This window comes from Eumetopias jubatus, unplaced genomic scaffold (assembly GCF_037043125.1).
Source record: "Eumetopias jubatus isolate StellerSeaLion01/CBP00866 unplaced genomic scaffold, mEumJub1_p1.0 scaffold_5, whole genome shotgun sequence".
NCBI classification, from domain to species: Eukaryota; Metazoa; Chordata; class Mammalia; order Carnivora; family Otariidae; genus Eumetopias; species Eumetopias jubatus.
The window spans coordinates 121,720,025-121,739,813 of NW_028274811.1; the positions used below are offsets into that span (position 1 = coordinate 121,720,025).

Genomic DNA, 19,789 nt, shown 5'->3' on the forward strand with positions numbered 1-19,789 from the left:
GTGTGAGATACGTTGCTGATAGTTGAAAATGATTCATAATTGTTGCCATTTTATTCAGGCTATGGGAACAGGAAAGGGAAATTAGGCAAGGTGTCAGGCCCTTGGCATAGGTAATTTCTTTTAATCCTCACAATAACCCTGTGATATTCCTCAAAGAATCACACAGCTAAAAAGCAAGGAGACCAAGTCAGCCTGGCTTCACCACCACCCCCAACTCTCTCAGCTGCACCGCAATGGGCGGGGGGTGCTTCCTGTGTTCCAGATGCGGTGGATGGGAGCTGGAACTGCTGGTCTTCCTGGAGCACGTGTGATGCTACTTACAGGAGATCCAGAACCCGAGAATGCAACAACCCTGCCCCCCAACAAGGAGGGAAACCCTGTGAGGGCGAGAAGCGGCAAGAGGAGCACTGCACGTTTTCAATCATGGAGAACGAGTAGGGATGCGTGATGGGGAATGTGTATTTTCTTACTGCTGAGTAAAGAATCAGAATTTTACCTATTCCAACACAGTGGTATTAGTGGGGTATTGGTGGATCTGGTGCTACCCATTCCTCTCTAATGTTTTCTCTCTTATATATATATATATATACATACACATACATATGTAAATGGGTTGTGTGTGTGTGTGTATACACACACACACATTTGTTACATTATACACACATATTTACTTTTCCCTTTTAGTGGACAGCCATGTGTCAGTGATGATGAAGACGTGAGAGAAATAGACCTCCCTGAGACAGAATCAGATTCAGGGTGTCCTCGGCCAGTTCCTCCGGAAAATGGATTTATCCGGGTAAGCATCCTGACCTTCACTTCAAGTTTGGAATCCAAAAGATAGAATTTAAAAAGTATGCATTTTCTTTTATTTAAGGTTATTGTTTTCCCAGTTTAATCATCTTCCGTTGACTTAAAAATTAATACTTAAAAACACTCTACCACGCCTCTGTCTTGAATTCCCTGGAGAGGTCTTCACACCTGGTTGTTAGACCAAAGACCACAGGTTGCCTGCGTTTCTTGGCGCTACCTGTTCCTAGGCTAAGGGTCCACTTATGTGAGTGGAAAGTGGAGCTTGGCCACAATATAGGTTCAGATGACTTGTGAGAATCTGAAGATCTGACTGTTTATTTCTGAGTCTGAGCATGTTTTCAGAGAGGCAACCTAGTCACAGGAGGTGTGGAGTCTGTAATGCCTTAGGTTAGAAACCTGTAGAATTCTTAAGCAGTCAGTGTGGTTTTAATACCTTTTAATTTTACCTTTCTTCATTGAGCCACAATGTTTCTATGATTTAAAATAACTAAATATGTTTGTCAGACAGGTCAGTGGTTTTAGATACAAATTAGAGACATATAATATCTAAAATTGATCATAGAAGGCAGGCTCCTAATCAATTTTACCTTTAAAAAATTTTTCTTAGTGTTCTTTAACTCAGTGAAGCTTTTAAATTAATCTTTTTCAACTGTATCATATTTATGATCAAAGATCAATAACCCTCAATTCTCCAATGCCAGCAAATTAATATCTGTGGAGCATAGTCCGGGCTAATGTCCCTTCCGCATTCATTTGTCTTCTGCCTAAAGATTTTAAGGGGAGGAAATATTTTGGAGTGAGGTAATGTCATTTAGTCCTTAGAAGAGAGATTCTCAAACTCTACAGTGCACTGGAGGGCTTGTTAAAACACGGATTGCTGGGTCTCGTGCCCGGAGTTTCTGATCCAACAAGTCCCGGGCAGGGTCTGGAAACTGCCCTATCTAACGCGTTCCCAGGTAATACTGTTGCTGCTCGGTCCAGAGCCACACTGTGGGAAAGAGTCCTTGAGGACAGGGGTCAGCAAACTGTGGCCCACGGCCCAAATCTGGCCTGCCATCTGTTTTCCTTTCTTTTCTTCTTTTTTTTAACAAAGTTTCATTGGAATACAATCACACTCATTTACTTACATATTATCTATGGTGGCAAGAGTGGCAGAGGTGAGGGGTCGCAGCTCTGGGCTATGGAGGCCCCTTATAGAGGAGCTGTGCTAGTCCCTGGCCTAGAGCATAATCCTCAAAATCACATTTGGTCAGGTGCAAATAATTTTTTAACCTGTTTTTGCCGGCAGTTTCACAAAAACTGTTAAAAGGATCAACATTCTAATTTTAAAAGCACACAAAGGGTTTAAGTAGTGATTCATTATTTGAATGACTCTCTTTTATAAAATTAGATGATATGTTTCCCTTCCTATGAATAAGTTTCCTTTTTGTTCTCTTTTGCTTCTTTATTAAAGACCTAATCTCTACTGACAGTAGTTTTTACTCACAAGTAATACAACTTGGATTTTTCCTAATGAGCACCTTCTGGGATTGCAAGTAGCAAAATACCCCTTGTTCCCAGACAGAGGCAGCTACCCTTCATTCTAGGCTAGAGCAACGGTGTCATTGCACAGGAAGGTACTTGTCTACCCCTGTGGGCAAGCAACAGTGACTTTAGGCAAAGTTTCCTTGCTTGGTCCGTCTAGCAGATGTGTTGGTGGAAGCGTGATGGTTGCAACATGCACTTACAGGTTACAGCCTCATAAGATAAATAGAAGCAGAAGCTTAGGAACATCATTTATTTGGGAAAGAATGCAAGAAGAAATGTGCAGCCTTTGAATAAAACATCCAAATCGTTAATGCTACTCATTAGTCCATTTCCCTTAGAAACAAAGCCACAGCCGTAATAACCAATAGTAGAATAATCTTTCTGTGGTCAGGAAATTAATCATCTTCCAGGAGACAGGCTGAACCATGTGGCCAAGTAATAACAAAAGTTGACAATCGAGCTTTTTTTTTTCACCTCCCTCAAAATTTGTGACTTCGGTTCGCAGAGAATAACCTCCTAGTCAATTCTTTGCATTTTTCTTCCACTCAGTAAGGAAAAAGACTTATATTACTGCCCCCTAAGAAGGATAGGGGGCAGTAATATAAGTTTGCATTCTTTCAACAGTTATTAAGCCTTTGTAGAGATGTGTGAGGCAGAAATCTGCTAGTGGTGGTGCCACTCATGGGTCAGGAATGAAACCGCAAGGTAGCACACATTATAAAAATAGGGCTTTGTACAAGTTTCCCCCAGAACTGAGAGAATGGTGCACCTCAGGAAGCTGGGAAAGTGAAGGTTCTCACAGAGGAAATTCTATTTGAGTTGAGTCCTGAGAGAAGGGAAGACAGAAGGTGTGGAGCATAGAGGAAACAACCCGATAAAGACATGGTGGCATGAGCGAGAATATTATGTTCAAAGAATGGCAGATGGTTTTATTTTGTGAGGAGTAGGTTTTACAGGAGCAAATGGTGAGAGGTGAGGATGGTAAAGTGGGTTAAATCTAATACTCCACACTAAGAAGTGTGAAATCCATTTTATCTTGAAGATTTTAGTGAACCCCTACATGACAGTAGTTGTACTTTAATTACACATAACTGGGGAAATATATAATGACCCCTGGGTTACTAGGAATTGAGTAACATTTTTTTTATTTTATTATGTTATGTTAATCACCATACATTACATCATTAGTTTTTGATGTAGTGTTCCATGATTCATTGTTTGCGTATAACACCCAGTGCTCCATGCAGAACGTGCCCTCTTTAATACCCATCACCAGGCTAACCCATCCCCCCACCCCCTCCCCTCTAGAACCCTCACTTTGTTTCTCAGAGTCCATAGTTTGAGTAACACTTTTAAATGATTTGTAGTCAACTAGCCACCACAGCAAATCCCTGTATTTTCTGCGTATATGGAATACATTATTTCATCAGTTTATAGCCACTATAGGGTAAGTATATAGGTTTTTAATTTTTGCAGTAGTAGGCCATGCCATATCCAGTGGGGAGGAAGTTTCTAAGTAAAAATAAAAACAAACAAACAAAAAATCTTAATCAGTTTAGAGCAGCAATATGGAAGATGGATTAGAAGAGGGCCTGGTTAGAAAGTTGTGCTTGTAAGAGATCATAAATGCCAAGAACAAAGGCAGTGATGATGGCAAAGGAAAGGAGAGAACTTTGAATGATGTTTAGAAGTAGAAATTGAGAGGAGCCGTGTGACTGAGTAGATCCAGGAGTGAAGGAGTGAGAAGAATCCAGGACTACCCCGAGGTGTTTAGAGATATCATTTGTGGCATCGATAATTTGTTGGTTTCTGTTTTAATTCTAGAATGAGAAGAAACTGTACTCAGTTGGGGAAGAAGTTGAAATCTCATGCTTTACTGGATTCACAACTATTGGATACCAGTACTTCAGATGTTTACCAGACAGGACCTGGAGGCTAGGAGATGTGGAATGCCAACGTGAGACGCGGGCAGACTTTTTGCATGACTGCTCTAAAGAATGAATGTGCCCCATATAACTAGAGCAAAATCCCACCCTCAGATCACTCCTTTGTACGATTTTTTCGTAACTCTGGTGAAAAGGTCTAGGTGAAGCAGAAAATAGGATTCATCTGGTAAAATTCAATTTCAAAATGTCTTCCTATTTCAGTTCTCATGCCCCTGTATCTTAGCTTCGTAGACAGAGGACTACAAAGCATGTGCTTACAAAGAAATCCCGAAAGTCAGCTAACTACATCGAATCTCAGACCTCTGCCTTGCCTGATGTCCAAATTCATGCAAATTGATGAGTCCCAGGAAGATGATACTTAGACTCTTTACGTAAATCCCAGAAATGGGATTTTATGTGAAATGCAGTTTTCTCCTTAGAGCGTGTTGTTCACATCCTTTATTGAGGAAGAGAGGAGAAATTTGTAGGCTCCACACAGACCCATTTGTAGGCTACAGTAAAGTCCAAATAAGATTCCCAGAAGGCTCAAGTAGGGACCCCAAAGAGTTATTAGGGAGCCCCATGAAGCAGAGTTGTGACCAGTGTCAATTAGGACGTCTGCCTCTGGTCATCCACATTGTGGTTGCTTGCTCTTGGAAACACATGCTAGGGAGAAGAGGGGAAAAAATATGTCTTGAAAGGAAAAAGTCCCAATAATGTAATGAAAGTGGGAAGTTTCTGGAGTGATTTCCTTTGCATGGGAACCCTCAGATAATGGAACTAAAGGGAGTGTCACAGTGGAGGAGCCTCTCAGGCGAAGCCTGGGGATCCTCTACGTCCCCCACCCCCAGTTTTCTGATCAAAACATGGCATTAAAGTTCACCCATGCAGTAAGTCGCATTAAAATCACCTCTTGGGCTGCCTAAAGTCTGCTTATATATGTTGAGTATTCTGCTCCACTAAGCAAATCCAAAATGTTTCTCTGCCTCCAGAGACACAGTGCCTCAAGCCAGTTGTGCAGGAAGTTCTAACGATCTCACCATTTCAGAGATTATATGGAATTGGTGAATCCATTGAGCTAACCTGCCCCAAAGGCTTTGTTGTCACTGGGCCGTCAAGGTACACATGCAGTGAGGACTCCTGGACACCGCCCATTTCAAACTCACTCACCTGTGAAGAAGGTGAGTAGAGCGCAGGATTCTGGGGTCTGCTAAGATGGTGCCCCTCAAGATTGGTGGCAGAGCATCCACAGTGGTGCTATTTCCTGAGTGTGTTTTGGGAGGAGAGAGCAGAAGATTCCACTTTGGGCTGGGTTTTATATTTCAACCTTTGTCATGATGAGGTCAGACAGCAAATAAGAAGTTATTGGTCAGGTAAGTATCTTCAAACTTTAGAGAGTGAGGTCAATTTTCTTTTCTAATAAATGCTTCAATATTGGAATTTAACATCTAACAAAATGAGAATTTTTTTAAAAAATCTTAATTTATTTGATAGAGAAGGAGAGAGAGAGCGAGCACGAGCAAGGGGAGCAGCAGGCAGAGAGAGAGGGAGAAGTAGACTTCCACTGAGCAGGGATCCCCATGTAGGGCTTCATCCCAGGACCCTGGGATCATGACCTGAGCCAAAGGCAGACGCTTAACCGGCTGAGTCACCCAGGCGCCCTAATAAAATCAGAATTAATGATAAACTGAAAATGTGGTTAAAGTGGAGAGCCATAAAAAAGTAATGCATACTAGTTTTTAATTACCTAAGCATTTTGTTTTAACTTAAAATATAGAAATGCACGATTATTCACTCATTTTCCAATGTAGGACCAAGCTCTCATTTTCTAAAGGGTCTTCTATTTGAGTTCCATGACTTCTTCCTCAAATAAAACAAATGCGTAATTCATCATCTATGTTATCCCATATCAGTTCCTCTAAAACAATGTTTTTTTAACTCCAGGTGGGGCACTTCTTTTAAAAATCACCTCTGCTTAGGTCCCATGCCGCGATTCTGATGTCATTGAGCTGGGGAGGGCCTGGTATTTGGTGTTTGTTTAAAATCTCTTCTAGCTAACCAGAATGCATGCAGAGTTGAGAACCATTGTTTTAAGAGAGGTAGAAACTTAAAGGCACTTTTGAAACAAATTGACTAGAGAAGGCTTTTAAATTTATATATATATATATATATAATATGTATATTTCATAATCTTTTACAGTAGTCTTATCCCCAGTTAAAGCAAAATTTTTGCAAATCACTTTTAATTGTTCAAAATTCTCAACTTTTTATAAAAACAACTCCTTCTTTCCTCCTTTATTTTATCGCTTGCCATAGTTAATCAATTTACACAGTTACAGTAACAACCAGCATATATAGATTAGGAGACACATGCACTGATAAACCTGTAGCTCCGCTGGTGGGGGCAGAAACGTGAGGCTGTAAAAGAGAGTGTTGCCAAAAGAGATTGCAAGAGCCTCTTGGTCTCTTCTTGGTCTCTTGGTCTCATCGCAAGTAAGAATTCAAGGACAGACCAGACAGAGCGGATGAGCGGTGTGGGCAAGTTTATTAAAGTGAAAGTCCGCTCTCAGAGGAAGAACGGGCAGACTCCAGCGAGCAACTGCCCTGGATTTCTTCTGTTTACAAGCTTCTATTGTATTTTGAGTAATTGGAGGAGGAATATTCATTGCGGTAGGTGGGATCTTTCTGGGTGGCAGCCTGCTTTTTCCAGGAATCCAGGTACCACCCCTTTCCTTTCCTTATTTGGATTGATCAGAACTGTCACGGTGATTTTAAGGGCCAAGATCTTTCAAAACTGCAATGTAAATGGTATAATGAGGGTAAAGTCATCTGAAGATACCGCACACCCTCAGCTTGCTGTTGCCTTAGGATTTCCTCACCGCACCAAGTGGCCTCACTCCCCTTTGATGCCCAACAGGTGCCTTTCTGCTCCATCCCTGTCCTGCTCATTACTGTCTAACTGCCTACTCTAACCAGAGGAGCCCACAAACCTGGAAGGTCAACATCAGGCAACTGCCATAGAGAGGCTGGAGAAAACAGTCTGGCGAGTCAGTAACTTGGAAGACAGTTAAGGGCTTCCACTAATTCATATCTTCCACCTTTTTCAGCATGCTTTTTCAAGGCAGGTCTCATTTTTATTGAGAGAATCCTGGGAGATGTATCTGAGATCAGATATGATTAGGCCCATTTTGCTTCTGCAAAAGCAGAAGGTATAGAGAGTCTCAGTTAAACCCAAGGTCGGGCAGTTTGGGCCAACGAGAACACTGAGCAACAGCTGTACTCCTTCCCCAAGTTCACTGCCATCTGGCCTTCCATACCCTCTTCTAGGCTATCATAATGCATGAAAAAAAAGGGAAAAATTAACCTATTAAAATAACCTTAAAACTCTTGATAAAGAGATATCATGGAAATTTGTGAGAACTTCAAGTTGATAATTGTGGCTGGATTTCACTTGACTCCTGATCATACATTCCAGGGGGAACCACAGGCTTCAGACAGTTAACATCCTCTGGACATCTTAGGTAGTATCTTCTCTATACAAATAAACAGCACTGTCCACACACACACACACACACACACACACACACACACATGATTGTGTTTGGAGAAGAAATTGAAATTATAATCCAATCTGAGAGAGAATGAAATGTTCTATATCCAGATAAAGTAAATAAACATCCTATCTCATATATTTTCTCTCCAACAACATTGGCAAAAAGATTAGTGAGGGGAGTCAGAAAGAGAGAAAATCATCAATAAAACTGAACACTCTTTCCTCTCAATGTGTGGGGGGCTGTGAGACAAAGAGGCTTTCAGGCCATCCTTAGGAAAAGATTTTTAATTATTTCAACGTGAAAAGGGTCGGGCTTCCTGAGGAGATGAGATGGTGCATGCCTCTACGGTTACTTTTTCCTCCTCCGAGAAATTGACACCTCCCGAAGATCCCCTTGGCCCCAGCACTCCAAAGATCACAGTGTTCTCATTTCCATGTCCTTCACTAACTGCGCTGGGTGGTATGGGCAGCTGACAGCCGGTTCTGACTTCCACCTGACACACTGAGGGGGCAGACTCCTTGCATGTGATCATTGACAACTTCCGATCAGTAGTGCCAAGTGTTTGAAAGTTGATTCTCTTTGGAAACAATGTACAGCTCGGGGTCCTTCCCTGACCTAAGTGTGGATTTATTTCCGAAGCGCAAAGAGGTATAGTTCTACAACAAAGAAAAATAAGTCCATGTCAATGGAAAAGCTTAGTATCTGAGGCCTTCTCAGCAGCTGTAGGTCTCCATGTTCAGGAAAGTTATGGGCCAGATTTCACCAGAAGGCATAAGGTTCCTGACAGAGAATGAGAGTAGGAAATGCTATGGAATTCATTGCTATGAAGAAAACCTACCAATTTTTAAAATCATTATTTTTGCCTCTAACATAAACCTCCTTCGCCTCATCAAACCTTCTGCCTGGTAGACTAAAAGGAGCGACCGTGAGCTTGGTCTCCTGCTCAGCCATTTAATGTGGCAGAATATCTAGCTATAGCTGACTACTGCCATCCTTCGACGATTACTTGCTTCCGGAAGCCCATTGTGATTCTGTGGATTAGTCAAATTCAGTCCTGGGAAGTTTGTTTCATGCAACAGGCTCAGGAAGTCAACTCTAGGTCCAATTCAACCCGTCTAAAGGTCCTCTGGATGGATCTTCATGTAAGCCAAGACAACCAAGATTTCCCCTTCCATATAATATACCCAAGCGTTACTCCCTCTACTTTAATCCCCGTTGCTCACATACACACTGTTGAGTTGCTTGTCTTAGATCAAGCCTCACTTCCTCGTGGATCTTTCCTCGTATTTCTCAGTTGGGGTCTTTTGTTATATGGTCTCTGGAACCATGTTCCCTTTCTTCAAAATACCTATCACGGCCTTTATGTATAAACCCATTACTATGATTATTTGATTGATGTCTGTTTTCAAAATGTCCTTTACATTCGTGCAAAAAAAAAGGGACCACTGTTGTTTTCATTCTTTTTATGTTTTTTTCCCCATCATAATATACTAGTGCCTAGAATATCATGCAGAGATAAACAGGAGCTGCATTTCTCCCTGGATTCTTCTTGTAAGAAAATCTGACTTTCGAGGCATTACCCCAAAAGAACAATTTTCACCATTGTTACTGACATCTATACTGCTACAAGTAATGGATATTATTTTGATCCTCATCTTTGACCTCCTTAGGAACATCCAACAGTGTTGACCTTCCTCTTCCTATTCTTTCTGTGGCTCCCAATATACAACATCATCTTGTTTAGCTTCTACCTCTCTGGCTGTTGCTCTCTGTTCCTTCTGCCTGTGCCTGGACATCAAATGTTGGAGTTCCTCAGGATCATCTGTCCCCTCACCTTATGCTACATTTTCCTGCTGGGGAATCTCACCCACACCCATGGCTTCAAGGATTCCCCAAAGAATAATAACAAATTTAATTCATTAGCACAGACTTCTCCACTGAGCTTAAACCCAAATAGCCACATTTTTATGTATCTGTTTTGATCTAGTTTGTTTGAGTGTCTTAAAGATACCATAAATTGGAGCGCCTGGGTGGCTCAGTTGGTTGAGCAACTGCCTTCGGCTCAGGTTGTGATCCCGGAGTCCCGGGATCGAGTCCTGCATCGGGCTCCCTGCTCGGCAGGAAGTCTGCTTCTCCGTCTGACCCTACCCCCTCTTGGGCTCTCTCTCTCTCTCTCTCTCAAATAAATAAATAAAATCTTAAAAAAAAAAAAAAGATACCATAAATTTAGGAATGCCTGGGTGGCTCAGTTGGTTAAGCTCTGCCTTCAGCTCAGGTCATGATCCCGGGGTCCTGGGATCGAGTCCCACATTGGGCTCCTTTCATAGCAAGGAGCCTACTTCTCCCTCTACCTGCTGCTCCCCCTGTTTGTGCGCTCTGTCTCTCAAATAAATTAATTAATTAAATAAATAAAATCTTTTTTAAAAAGAAATGAAAGATACCATAAATTTAACATAGGCAGAGAACTCTTGAGTCATTACCCTCGCCTCCCTAAAACTAAGCATCTTATAATATTTTCTATTTCAGTTAAGGCACCAAAGTCTATTGTCTAATGCAAGCCAGAAACCTAAGAATCATACTTTGCAGCTCTCACAACTTACCCACAATATGCAATTTCATCCATTTAACCTGCTAAGTATGTCACAGGCTTATTGACTTCTCTCCATTTCCAACTCAACATTTTGGTCCAAATTACCATCCTCTTTCACCTGAACTGCTATAATCATCTCATAGCTTGTCTCCCTATAGGCTTCTTGGCCACCGTGCCTCTTCAACAAATCCATTCTCCACACAGAAGCCAGAATTCATTTCTTTTTCAGAATCCAGACCTGATTTTGTCCTATGACCCCCTGTTTAAAACCCACCAAAGACTTTTCATTGTTTGTAAAATAAAGGCAGAAATCTCTCAGAAGCACTGTAAGCCCCGCACCACCTGACACATACTCCCCTCTCTGGCCTCATCTTGTTCCTGCTCTTGTTTTTCTGCACTTAAACCACACGGGCCTTCTCGCAGTTCCAGGAAAATCACATGCTGCCTCTCTTTCGAACTTCCATGCCTGATGGTCCCTCTGCTGCAAACACTTTCCCTTTCTTCTTTCCATTTTCCCAGTCCTAACCTTCCTCGCGACGTCAGTTTTCTTGATTATATGCTTTCTGTCTAATCACACGAATAACATGAGCAATTCTATTTGTATGCGTGTGTTTGATTAATGTCACTCTGCCCTCACAAAACTCTAAGCTCTGTGAGCATAGAATCTGGGTGAAATTTTACTCAATCCACTCTTTCCAGAACCTAACACAGTGCTGCGAGTATCTTAGTCACCCAGTAAATATTTGAAGAACAAATGAACAGAAATTTCACCAATTCCATTCTCTTCAGTTCTCTGAACTTAACAGCAATTTTAGGTTGGAAAATGACAGCTCATGAGAGCTAGAAAGGACCTTTCAGATGGAATATTTCATGACACATATTTGGAAAAGGCAAAACGAATGCCCTGACTGCAGGTGATAAGTGAAAATTTTTCACCACTGCCTTCCCTCCTAAGTCCAAACTTGCCACTTGGAATCCATGCTGTGCACTCTTCTTTACCCCTCTTCTTTTGTTTCAGATGTTTTGACAAAATTAAAGGGCCGTTGTCAACCAGGACAAAAACAGTTGGGATCTGAATGCATTTGCATGTCTCCAGAAGAAGACTGTAGGTGAGAGATACTCTATGGACTGTATTTGGAAAATGGGAAAACCAGTCTAGTGTAACCAGCTTGATAGAGGAGCTGAGCTTCTTGAAGCACAAACACGAAACATATTAATTTTTCACATAACTGATACCCCCTGTGCTGTGTTGATTTCTTCCCCACGGGGTAGCAAGCTTTCTTAATTATCTCTCAGCCCCCATTCCCTAAGTTTGCATGGCATTTGTTTATTAAGACACTTTCAGTTTTGTTTATGAAGACTTATTCCTGTCCTTAATGGGTTTCAGACTCAATTATCTCAAAGCCTTCCTCTTCCCCCTATGCACAGGGCAAGGTTATGACTCCAAAAGCTTAGAATAGAGACAGTGGTATGAGCACAGACTTCACACATATACACACCCCTTTGTCAGTGTATTTTTTCCTGCTGGGGTAGAGAGAATGATGCAGGAAAATGATACATCCCCCTGTGACTGCCATGACTAGACAGCTATCTCCTTTTTGTTGTTATAACTGCCTTATCTTTTTTTTAAGTGATCTCTGCACCCAATGTGGGGCTCGAACTCACAACCCCGAAATCAAGAGTCACATGTTCTTCTGACTGAGCCAGCCAGGCGCCCCTAACTGCATTTTCTTTATGTGAACAAACTGAGGACAGTCAAGGGTGCTTCTTAATTTAAGGGCTACTTTCAGTTGAATTTAATTCAAAACAGTGTTAGCTGAAGATAAAATTTTATTTCTCTATCTCACAAAATAAATGCAGAGGTAGGCAATCTAGGGCTAGTATGGCGACTCTCTCATTGCAGGTAGGACTGAGGCTCATTCCTGCTCTTGTTCGACCGTCCTTAAAGTTATTTCATGGTCCAAGATTGCTCTGCAGGAGCAAGAAGGGAGAAGACCAAAAATGGACATTTTCCCTCTTTTTAAGGCGAATTCTTGGAAGACCCATCACTCACTTCCATCTCATTAACCTTTGCTTATCCATAAGGCCACATGTACTTTCAAGGGAGGCTATGAAGTGCAGCTCTTTGGCTGGATGCATAGGCCCTATGAATAAAGTTAGAGTCGTATGACTGAGGAGGAGAAAGACTGAACATTGGGAGAGGAAGACAACAGACTGTGCCCAGTTGTTATCCTTCACGTTTAACACTAAGTAGCTCTCATGTTCCTCTGTGCTGCAGGTGGACAAACACTTATAAGGACTTCTTATTTATTTAGGAAAACTCTAGGGTATTTTTCTGTATAATTCCACAAATATAATTCAGCATAAAGGTGGTCCTCTCTACACCCCTCAGTCTTCACCAGAAGTGGTCCACCGTGAAGCTGCTTGCTGCTGGAGTCTCCTCATCCAACAGATGGCCCTCTGGGGAATACGTGCAACACTCCTAGTGCCCATTTAACGCAGAGGGAACTTCCGTCTTTATCTTTGCAATACCAAGTTTTGAGAATGCAGACTGTCTTCTGGAACTGAGTTTCAGCTCTTCCCTACCTCTCTAGCCTCTTTCTGTAGTCCTCAGTTCTCCTTTACACAGCAATGAAGGTGTTTGTGAGAAGCATCTGGCCCCACAGCTTAAGTTCTCTGCACATAGAGAGAGACCTTTACTTCCTGGAGATAAATTTACACACTGATGCCCTGATTGTGAACTCTAAAACTGACATCTGAGAAGAAACTCAAATTTAGAATAATCAAGGGCCTTTTATCCTCTCAGCAAAAGAAGGACTGTGGCCGCTGGTTACCTCTTGGGAGCAGGACCCATCATCTACTTAGGGAGATTAAGCAAGTTACCCAGGGAATGACATAAAAGCTCATGCATGCAGTCGATCACAGTACATTTGCAAAGCTATGTAATGATATAAGACTCTAGTGTTGCAATTACTGAGTATTATAGAGTTCTGAGGCAGTCCAGACTACACGGACCAGTTTGACCAGGGTTAGCTTCAAAGTGTAGCTGGGAATTGAACTGGACACACATAGGCAGAGAAGAAAGACAATGCAAAGATGATTGAGTAGAGCATGGGATGCCAGCAAAGGAGAAGTAATCTTATAATTTTTAAAAACGATCAATACAATTGTCGGGTGATAGAGATTAGGAAGGAAAGAGAAATGATTCTAGAAAGGAAAGTTAACTGGAGTCGAATTGTGGAGGATCTTGATTACCAGAATTTTAGAATTCAGACTTTGATTCGAAGACAATTGGGAGTAACACCAAGATTAAGATGAAATTTTAGAAAGATGAATCGCAGAGCATGAGATGAAGAACTGAAAGAAGAGAAGTTGGGGGCAGGGGGGAGGGGGGGAAGAAAACTGGGTGGTAAGTTTACATATTCTATTGACTGCCTGCCATCTCTTTTTTTCTAGTCTTCATGTATAAATGTTTGCTTTTCTCCCTTGGGCAGCCATTATTCAGAAGATCTCTGTGTGTTTGATACAGACACCAGCCATTACTTTACTTCATCTGCTTGTAAGTTTTTGGCAGAGAAATGTTTAAATAATCAGCAACTCCATTTTCTACATATTGGCTCCTGCCAAGATGGTCCACAGCTAGAATGGGGTCTTGAAAGGAGGAAACTTTCATCCAATAGCACAAAGAAAGAATCCTGTGGCTATGACACCTGCTATGACTGGGAAAAATGTTCAGGTAAGCTCCAGTGGTGACCACATACTAGAAATGCTCACACATAACCTTCATCGCAACTAGTTCATCTTATTTGCATTTATACTCTTTCTCAAAACAAAACAAAACAAAAACCTTTTCTTAATCAAAAATAATTCCTTTACATTGTAAAAAATTTTATTAATTTATTTAAATAGAAAGAAAAAAAACCATAACCCACCCACTGTTAGAAATAACTACTTTCATAATTTTAGGGTGAATCTTCCTAATTATTTTTCAATGCATATACAATCAGTACTAACCTTAGACTCCAGTAGAAAATCATCTGTCCCAGTCTCGTGCTTCAGGCACCATTCCCCACCCCCAGCTTTGGAGGGCCTTCATCAGAATTGTCTAAGTTTTCCTCTGGCATTTGGGACTGGCTAGGACAATGTAGCTAGAGTGCCCTGAGCCTAGATTGAATTCCTCATGGATACTAATTGCCAGAAGCATTTTCTTCAAAGTTTTTTAAGTCCTCTTGCAGTGCCTGGGACTAGCCAAGGCTGGCAGTGTTAATCAGGTAGGATACTCTGAGCCCAGACTGGGGTTTCTCATGGGCTCAGGCACTGTTTCTCCTTTGCAGAACATTCTCTGACCTTCTACTCCTTCTCTCTCACCATGCATGGGGTCAACCAACTGCTCCAAAGAGCTCCCGGTCTCATGCCTGTAGAGTCATCCATGGCTCAGAGCTAGACCCTCATTTCCAGAAAGCAGCCTGGTGAGCGACCAGCCAGCAGGGTATTCTTTGCCAAGATTGCCTGAGATTGGACTGCTAGTATGGTGCTGACACTAATTCAGAGTGACTGTAATTGTTTATATAGAGAGGCATCTCATTAAAAAAAAAAATTCCCAAGGTCTTATATGTCTCAGGGGTGGCCCTGATTATATTACAGTTTTTTTTAAAAAAGTATCATCTTTTACATCTTATTTTACATATTGCTGTTTTCACTTAATATATCGTGAAACTATTTTCATGTCATTATATATTACTCTGCTACATAATTTTCAATGTCTGCCAAAGCCTATTGAACATTCTGTAATTTATTTCACTAATCTTCTGTTAAGTGTTTAGATTTTTCCCAATATTTTGCTATTACAAACAGTGCTGTAATAGACAAATCTATCACACATAAATCTTTAATCTAAGATTATTTCCTTAGGATATACCTTAGAAAATGAAATTTCTAGGTAAATATTATTTCCAAATATAAAGTCTTTGTTGGTACTGTGTATCAACTTGCTTTCCAGAAATGTTTTTGCCATATTATATTTCCTGTCTACAGTGTATAATTAAGACTGCCTTCCATACTTTCACCAATGCTTGGAGTCATTACTCCTTTATTTCTCTGTCAATTTGATACTCAGGAATTGGCATTACATTTCTATTTTCTGTAAGTTGCCCAATTCTGATCAGTATCAAATCATCTTATAGCTAAACTCTACTACTCATTTTTCATTGCCAGACCAACACCATTACCCAACTGACATGTCTCTTAGAAATAATATTTGTGGTAGAAAAGAGCTGAAAGTATTATGGAATATCATTTTGTATTTAAAATATAAACTTTTTCTTTGAAAATTGTAGTGTAGGAACATTATTGTCAAAAATGCACACAGAAGATAAAAGGAAACAGAATGAAATGGTCCTTGTCTGTGCTAGAATAGGTAGATCAGGTATTTGGAGATGTATGTAGTGTTAGTTTCCATCCTTCCATATTTATCATGGAGAAAAGATCTTCATGGAACCTTCTATAGCAAAGAATTTTTTTGCTCTTTTTCCACAGGTTATTCTTTTCAGATCTGAGTAGCAAATAATTTCTGGCTTACAATTTCATCAAAATCTGCCTTTACTATTAGCTCTTTGCTGTACATATATCTAAATCCTACAGTCTCCAGGAGTCTAAGTTTGTCTTAAAAAAGAACACTGAAAAGTTTGAATATTTAATCAATATTGCTCAAGTTAGCAGAATGTCTTGGGGTAGTCAAACTAAAACGTGAACATTTTGTAATAAGAGATTTAAGTCATTTAAAAGATTCTTTGATCCTGCACACAATCAGAATACTGAAAGCATTTTTCCCCCTAAAGGTATGGTCTGCCTGGGCCAGTCTTCTCTAATTGGTGAGCAAAAGTCAATATCACAGAGAAGTCTGTTCAGTAGCACAATAGAAGAGCATCAATGTACAAATCACAGCATTTATGAAGAAAGAGAAAGCTAAAAATGTATTTTGTACCCAACCCACTCATGGCAAGTTGGGATATTATTAATTTTGAGTTGAATTGAAGGTCACCTTGGTTAAACTGTGTTCTTGATTACATTGTGTACTTTGCTACTCTTTTCCATCTCTATCTAAAATGAAATAAGAAAGAGTTTAAAATGGAACTTCAAAATAACATAAAGTTCACTTTTCAAAAGTTAGAACACGAGTGGCTTCTTTTTTTTTTTTTAAAGATTTTACGTATTTATTTGACAGAGAGAGAGAGACAGTGAGAGAGGGAACACAAGCACGAACACGGATGGCTTCTTAAGGAGCCTATTTTTATGGACACTGAATGCTTTGCCTAAATTTCAAAACTATCCACCATCAACTAATAGAAGGGGGAAATTTATTCAGCACACATCCATTTAGTATCCAAGATGTGGAAGTCAATGTACAAGGTATGATGAAGATTCTGAAGATAAAGGAGCTTTGTACCTTCAAATTGTTCATAGTAACTGAAGGAGTAACTTTTCATGATAATTGCATGAATAACTTTAATACAAGCCAGTATGTAATAAGAACTGTGAGAGAGAGAAAAATCTTCTGGCCTGGAAGGGTTTCATAAGGATGGTAGCATGAGAATTGAGTGCTGAAGGATGCATTAGTAGAGGTGGTGGGAAGGGCCTTTTGGTGCTGGTAGTCTAAAAATAATCTTGCTAAGAGCATTTAAGCCATAACCATCCTAAAAGAATGGTGACCATGCCCTTTCCAAAAGCTCAGGGAATGGACATCCTCTCCAGAGGTGGAACAATCTTTTGTCATTCACTAAACCCTATTGTTTACAACAATGAGCAAGACCTTCCACTACTAGCATCTTCTCTAGCTGTTGACAGAGGGCTTAACAAGGGAATGCATGCTCTTTCATGAAATGTTTTCTACCAAAGACAGGAAGTCTGCGTGCCTATGAGTATCTCCCCACTTCTTTTCCCTGTTTTCTCCCATTGGTTGAGATACATGGGAAAGAACTGATATCTGCCTAAAGAAGCTACTTCTTAATGACATCATTGCGGATTCTCAGTCTGACTCAGATATTTTGGCAACATGAATTATCCCAGATCTATCAGTACATTTCTTTTTGAATACTTACACCTATATCCCAAATTCAGAATTGAAATCAATTGATGAGGTGCGTGGGTGGCTCAGTCAGTTAAGCAACTGCCTTCGGCTCAGGTCATGATCCTGGAGTCCTGGGATCGAGTCCCGCATCGGGCTCCCTGCTCGGCGGGGTGTCTGCTTCTCCCTCTGACCCTCCCCGCTCTCATGCTCTCTCTTTCTCTCATTTTCTCTCTCTCTCAAATAATAAAATCTTTAAAAAAAAAAAAGAAATCAATTGATGAAGCTGAATTAATTGAGCACCTCTTTAGGAGGTAAATGGGACATAGAGCTGAATGAGCTCCCAAACAAACCACTTATAACTGTCTTGAGAGAAAGACATATATGAAAAGCTAACTAACAAGAACGTATAAAACTGTCAGATATAGTACTAACAAATTTACACTATTAAAGTTTAATTGAAACTTTAGTTAAAGTTTAGTTGGTATGAGGATAAGTGGCTATGAAGTGCTTCGTGGAGGACGTGAGACCTATGGAAACAAGACGTGTGGGGGAAAGTAGGAGGGAGCACATCAGCGCAGCAAAAGAAGCGGCCAGCATGGGTAAGAGGACAAAATCTCGAACATCCTTGAGGTCTTGCTTGGGAAGCAGAGAGGGGCTTACTCTACCTGGAATGGAGAAAGCAGAAAAGACAATATGGCAAAGGGATTTTGAGGTCAAACTGTAGAGAACCTTGACCTTTGATTAAAATGTGTATGTGTATAAATGAGCCCATATCCCTTTACTCAAAATTTATTTAATATTCTTGGCTTTGGTAAGTTTATCTCAAGGAATCATTTTAAAATGATTTCATGAATTCAAGATTTATATGAATTATGAAGTGACTGGGTGGTTTTGAAACCAGGCCTCATAAAAGAGTCACCCACCCAGAAATATTCTAGAAAGAAATCAGTAACTGTGGTGTAGAGTTATGTTAAAGAATTAAGGCCTATGAGTCATTTATGATCTAAAACCTGCCTCTACCACTTAATAGTTGTGGAACCATGAGCTCATCACTAAAGCTCACTAATAAGCACATGTGTAGAATGAGCATGATAACATAGAGTTCGTATGTTTGTTGTGAGGATTAAATGAAATAAAGCACATAAAGCACTTGGCTTATTATGTGGCTTCATAGCACCTTCTCAAAAGAAGGTAACTAAATGTTCTCGGGTGGTGCCAATGAGAAATAACAGCAAGAACAGACAGAAGACATTGCAGAAACGGATTGACGGGATGTAGTGACTGATTCGCTGTGGGCAGTGAGTAAGAGGGAGGTGTCAGAGACAGCCCAACTGCTGAATCTTACTGGCTTACCCGTGCATTCTAGTATCTTCCATCCAGATGACTCCACTCGACCACAGTTGGATCTTTTGGGTCATTGCCTTTTTTCCAGATTTCTAATACATTGCCACCAAAGTGCCTGCTGCTCTGGGGACAAACTAGGTAAAATCAAACCCCGAGGTACTGTGGTGAGTTACACTGCCTCCCTCTCGTTTCAGCCTCTGTTTCCAAATGTGTCTGCCTGTTGCCTCCCCAGTGCTCCAAGGGTGGAAGCCAACTCTACTGCGTCAAGATGGGATCGAGTAAGAAAACAGTGAACATCTGTGAAGTAGGAGCTATACGATGTGCCAACAGGAAAGTGGAAATACTGTATCCTGGGAGGTGTTCAGCCTAAAACAATTACTGATAAACAGATTTACTGTTTATACAGTACATAAACAATATACATATTATTACATAGTACATAGTACATAAACAATATACATATATACAGTACATAAACAATATACATATGTGTACATATACAAAAATAATTCCTACAAAAGGGCCATCCTCCTATAAACAGCAGACTGGTGTGCCCAGAGGTTAGACATAAATTCTTTTGTGTTACTTTCATGTAATTTTTCACTCTGCCTCTCCTGCCTTAGCCTTTCCTATCCAGTTCCAACCCATGATATTCTGTAGTGTACACCCAGGTAATAACTCTTTCACATCAATCCGGTAAATTCTTCTGTTCACATTGCTCTAAAATGATGGGACTTCTGAGGACCTTATGAAGCCTATAGTATTAAGCATTCTCACAAATAGAATTAAGAACAAAAACCATAATTGTCTTCAATTAATCAATAAACAGAAACCTACAACAACTTGTAAAACACATTCTTGAAACCCATCCTTTCTTCATGCACTCATTCAACAGATAATTCTGAATGTCTACAATGTGCCAAGTACTGTTTAAGATGCTGGGGAATTAGCAGTGAATAAAAAGACAAAATCC

General features: G+C 40.5%; 1 protein-coding gene across 1 annotated transcript in view; it reads left to right on the forward strand.

Annotated features, from left to right (window-relative positions):
* Positions 1-19,186, forward strand: part of C6 (complement C6) — a 58,737-nt gene extending 39,551 nt beyond the window's left edge. The window contains exons 13-19 of the mRNA XM_088023700.1: positions 263-434; positions 685-796; positions 4,162-4,294; positions 5,255-5,443; positions 11,425-11,515; positions 13,901-14,142; positions 19,011-19,186. Of these exons, the coding sequence (XP_087879826.1) occupies positions 263-434; positions 685-796; positions 4,162-4,294; positions 5,255-5,443; positions 11,425-11,515; positions 13,901-14,142; positions 19,011-19,186 (1,115 nt within the window). The remainder of the gene's footprint in view (positions 1-262; positions 435-684; positions 797-4,161; positions 4,295-5,254; positions 5,444-11,424; positions 11,516-13,900; positions 14,143-19,010) is intronic.
* Positions 19,187-19,789: the final 603 nt, after the last annotated feature.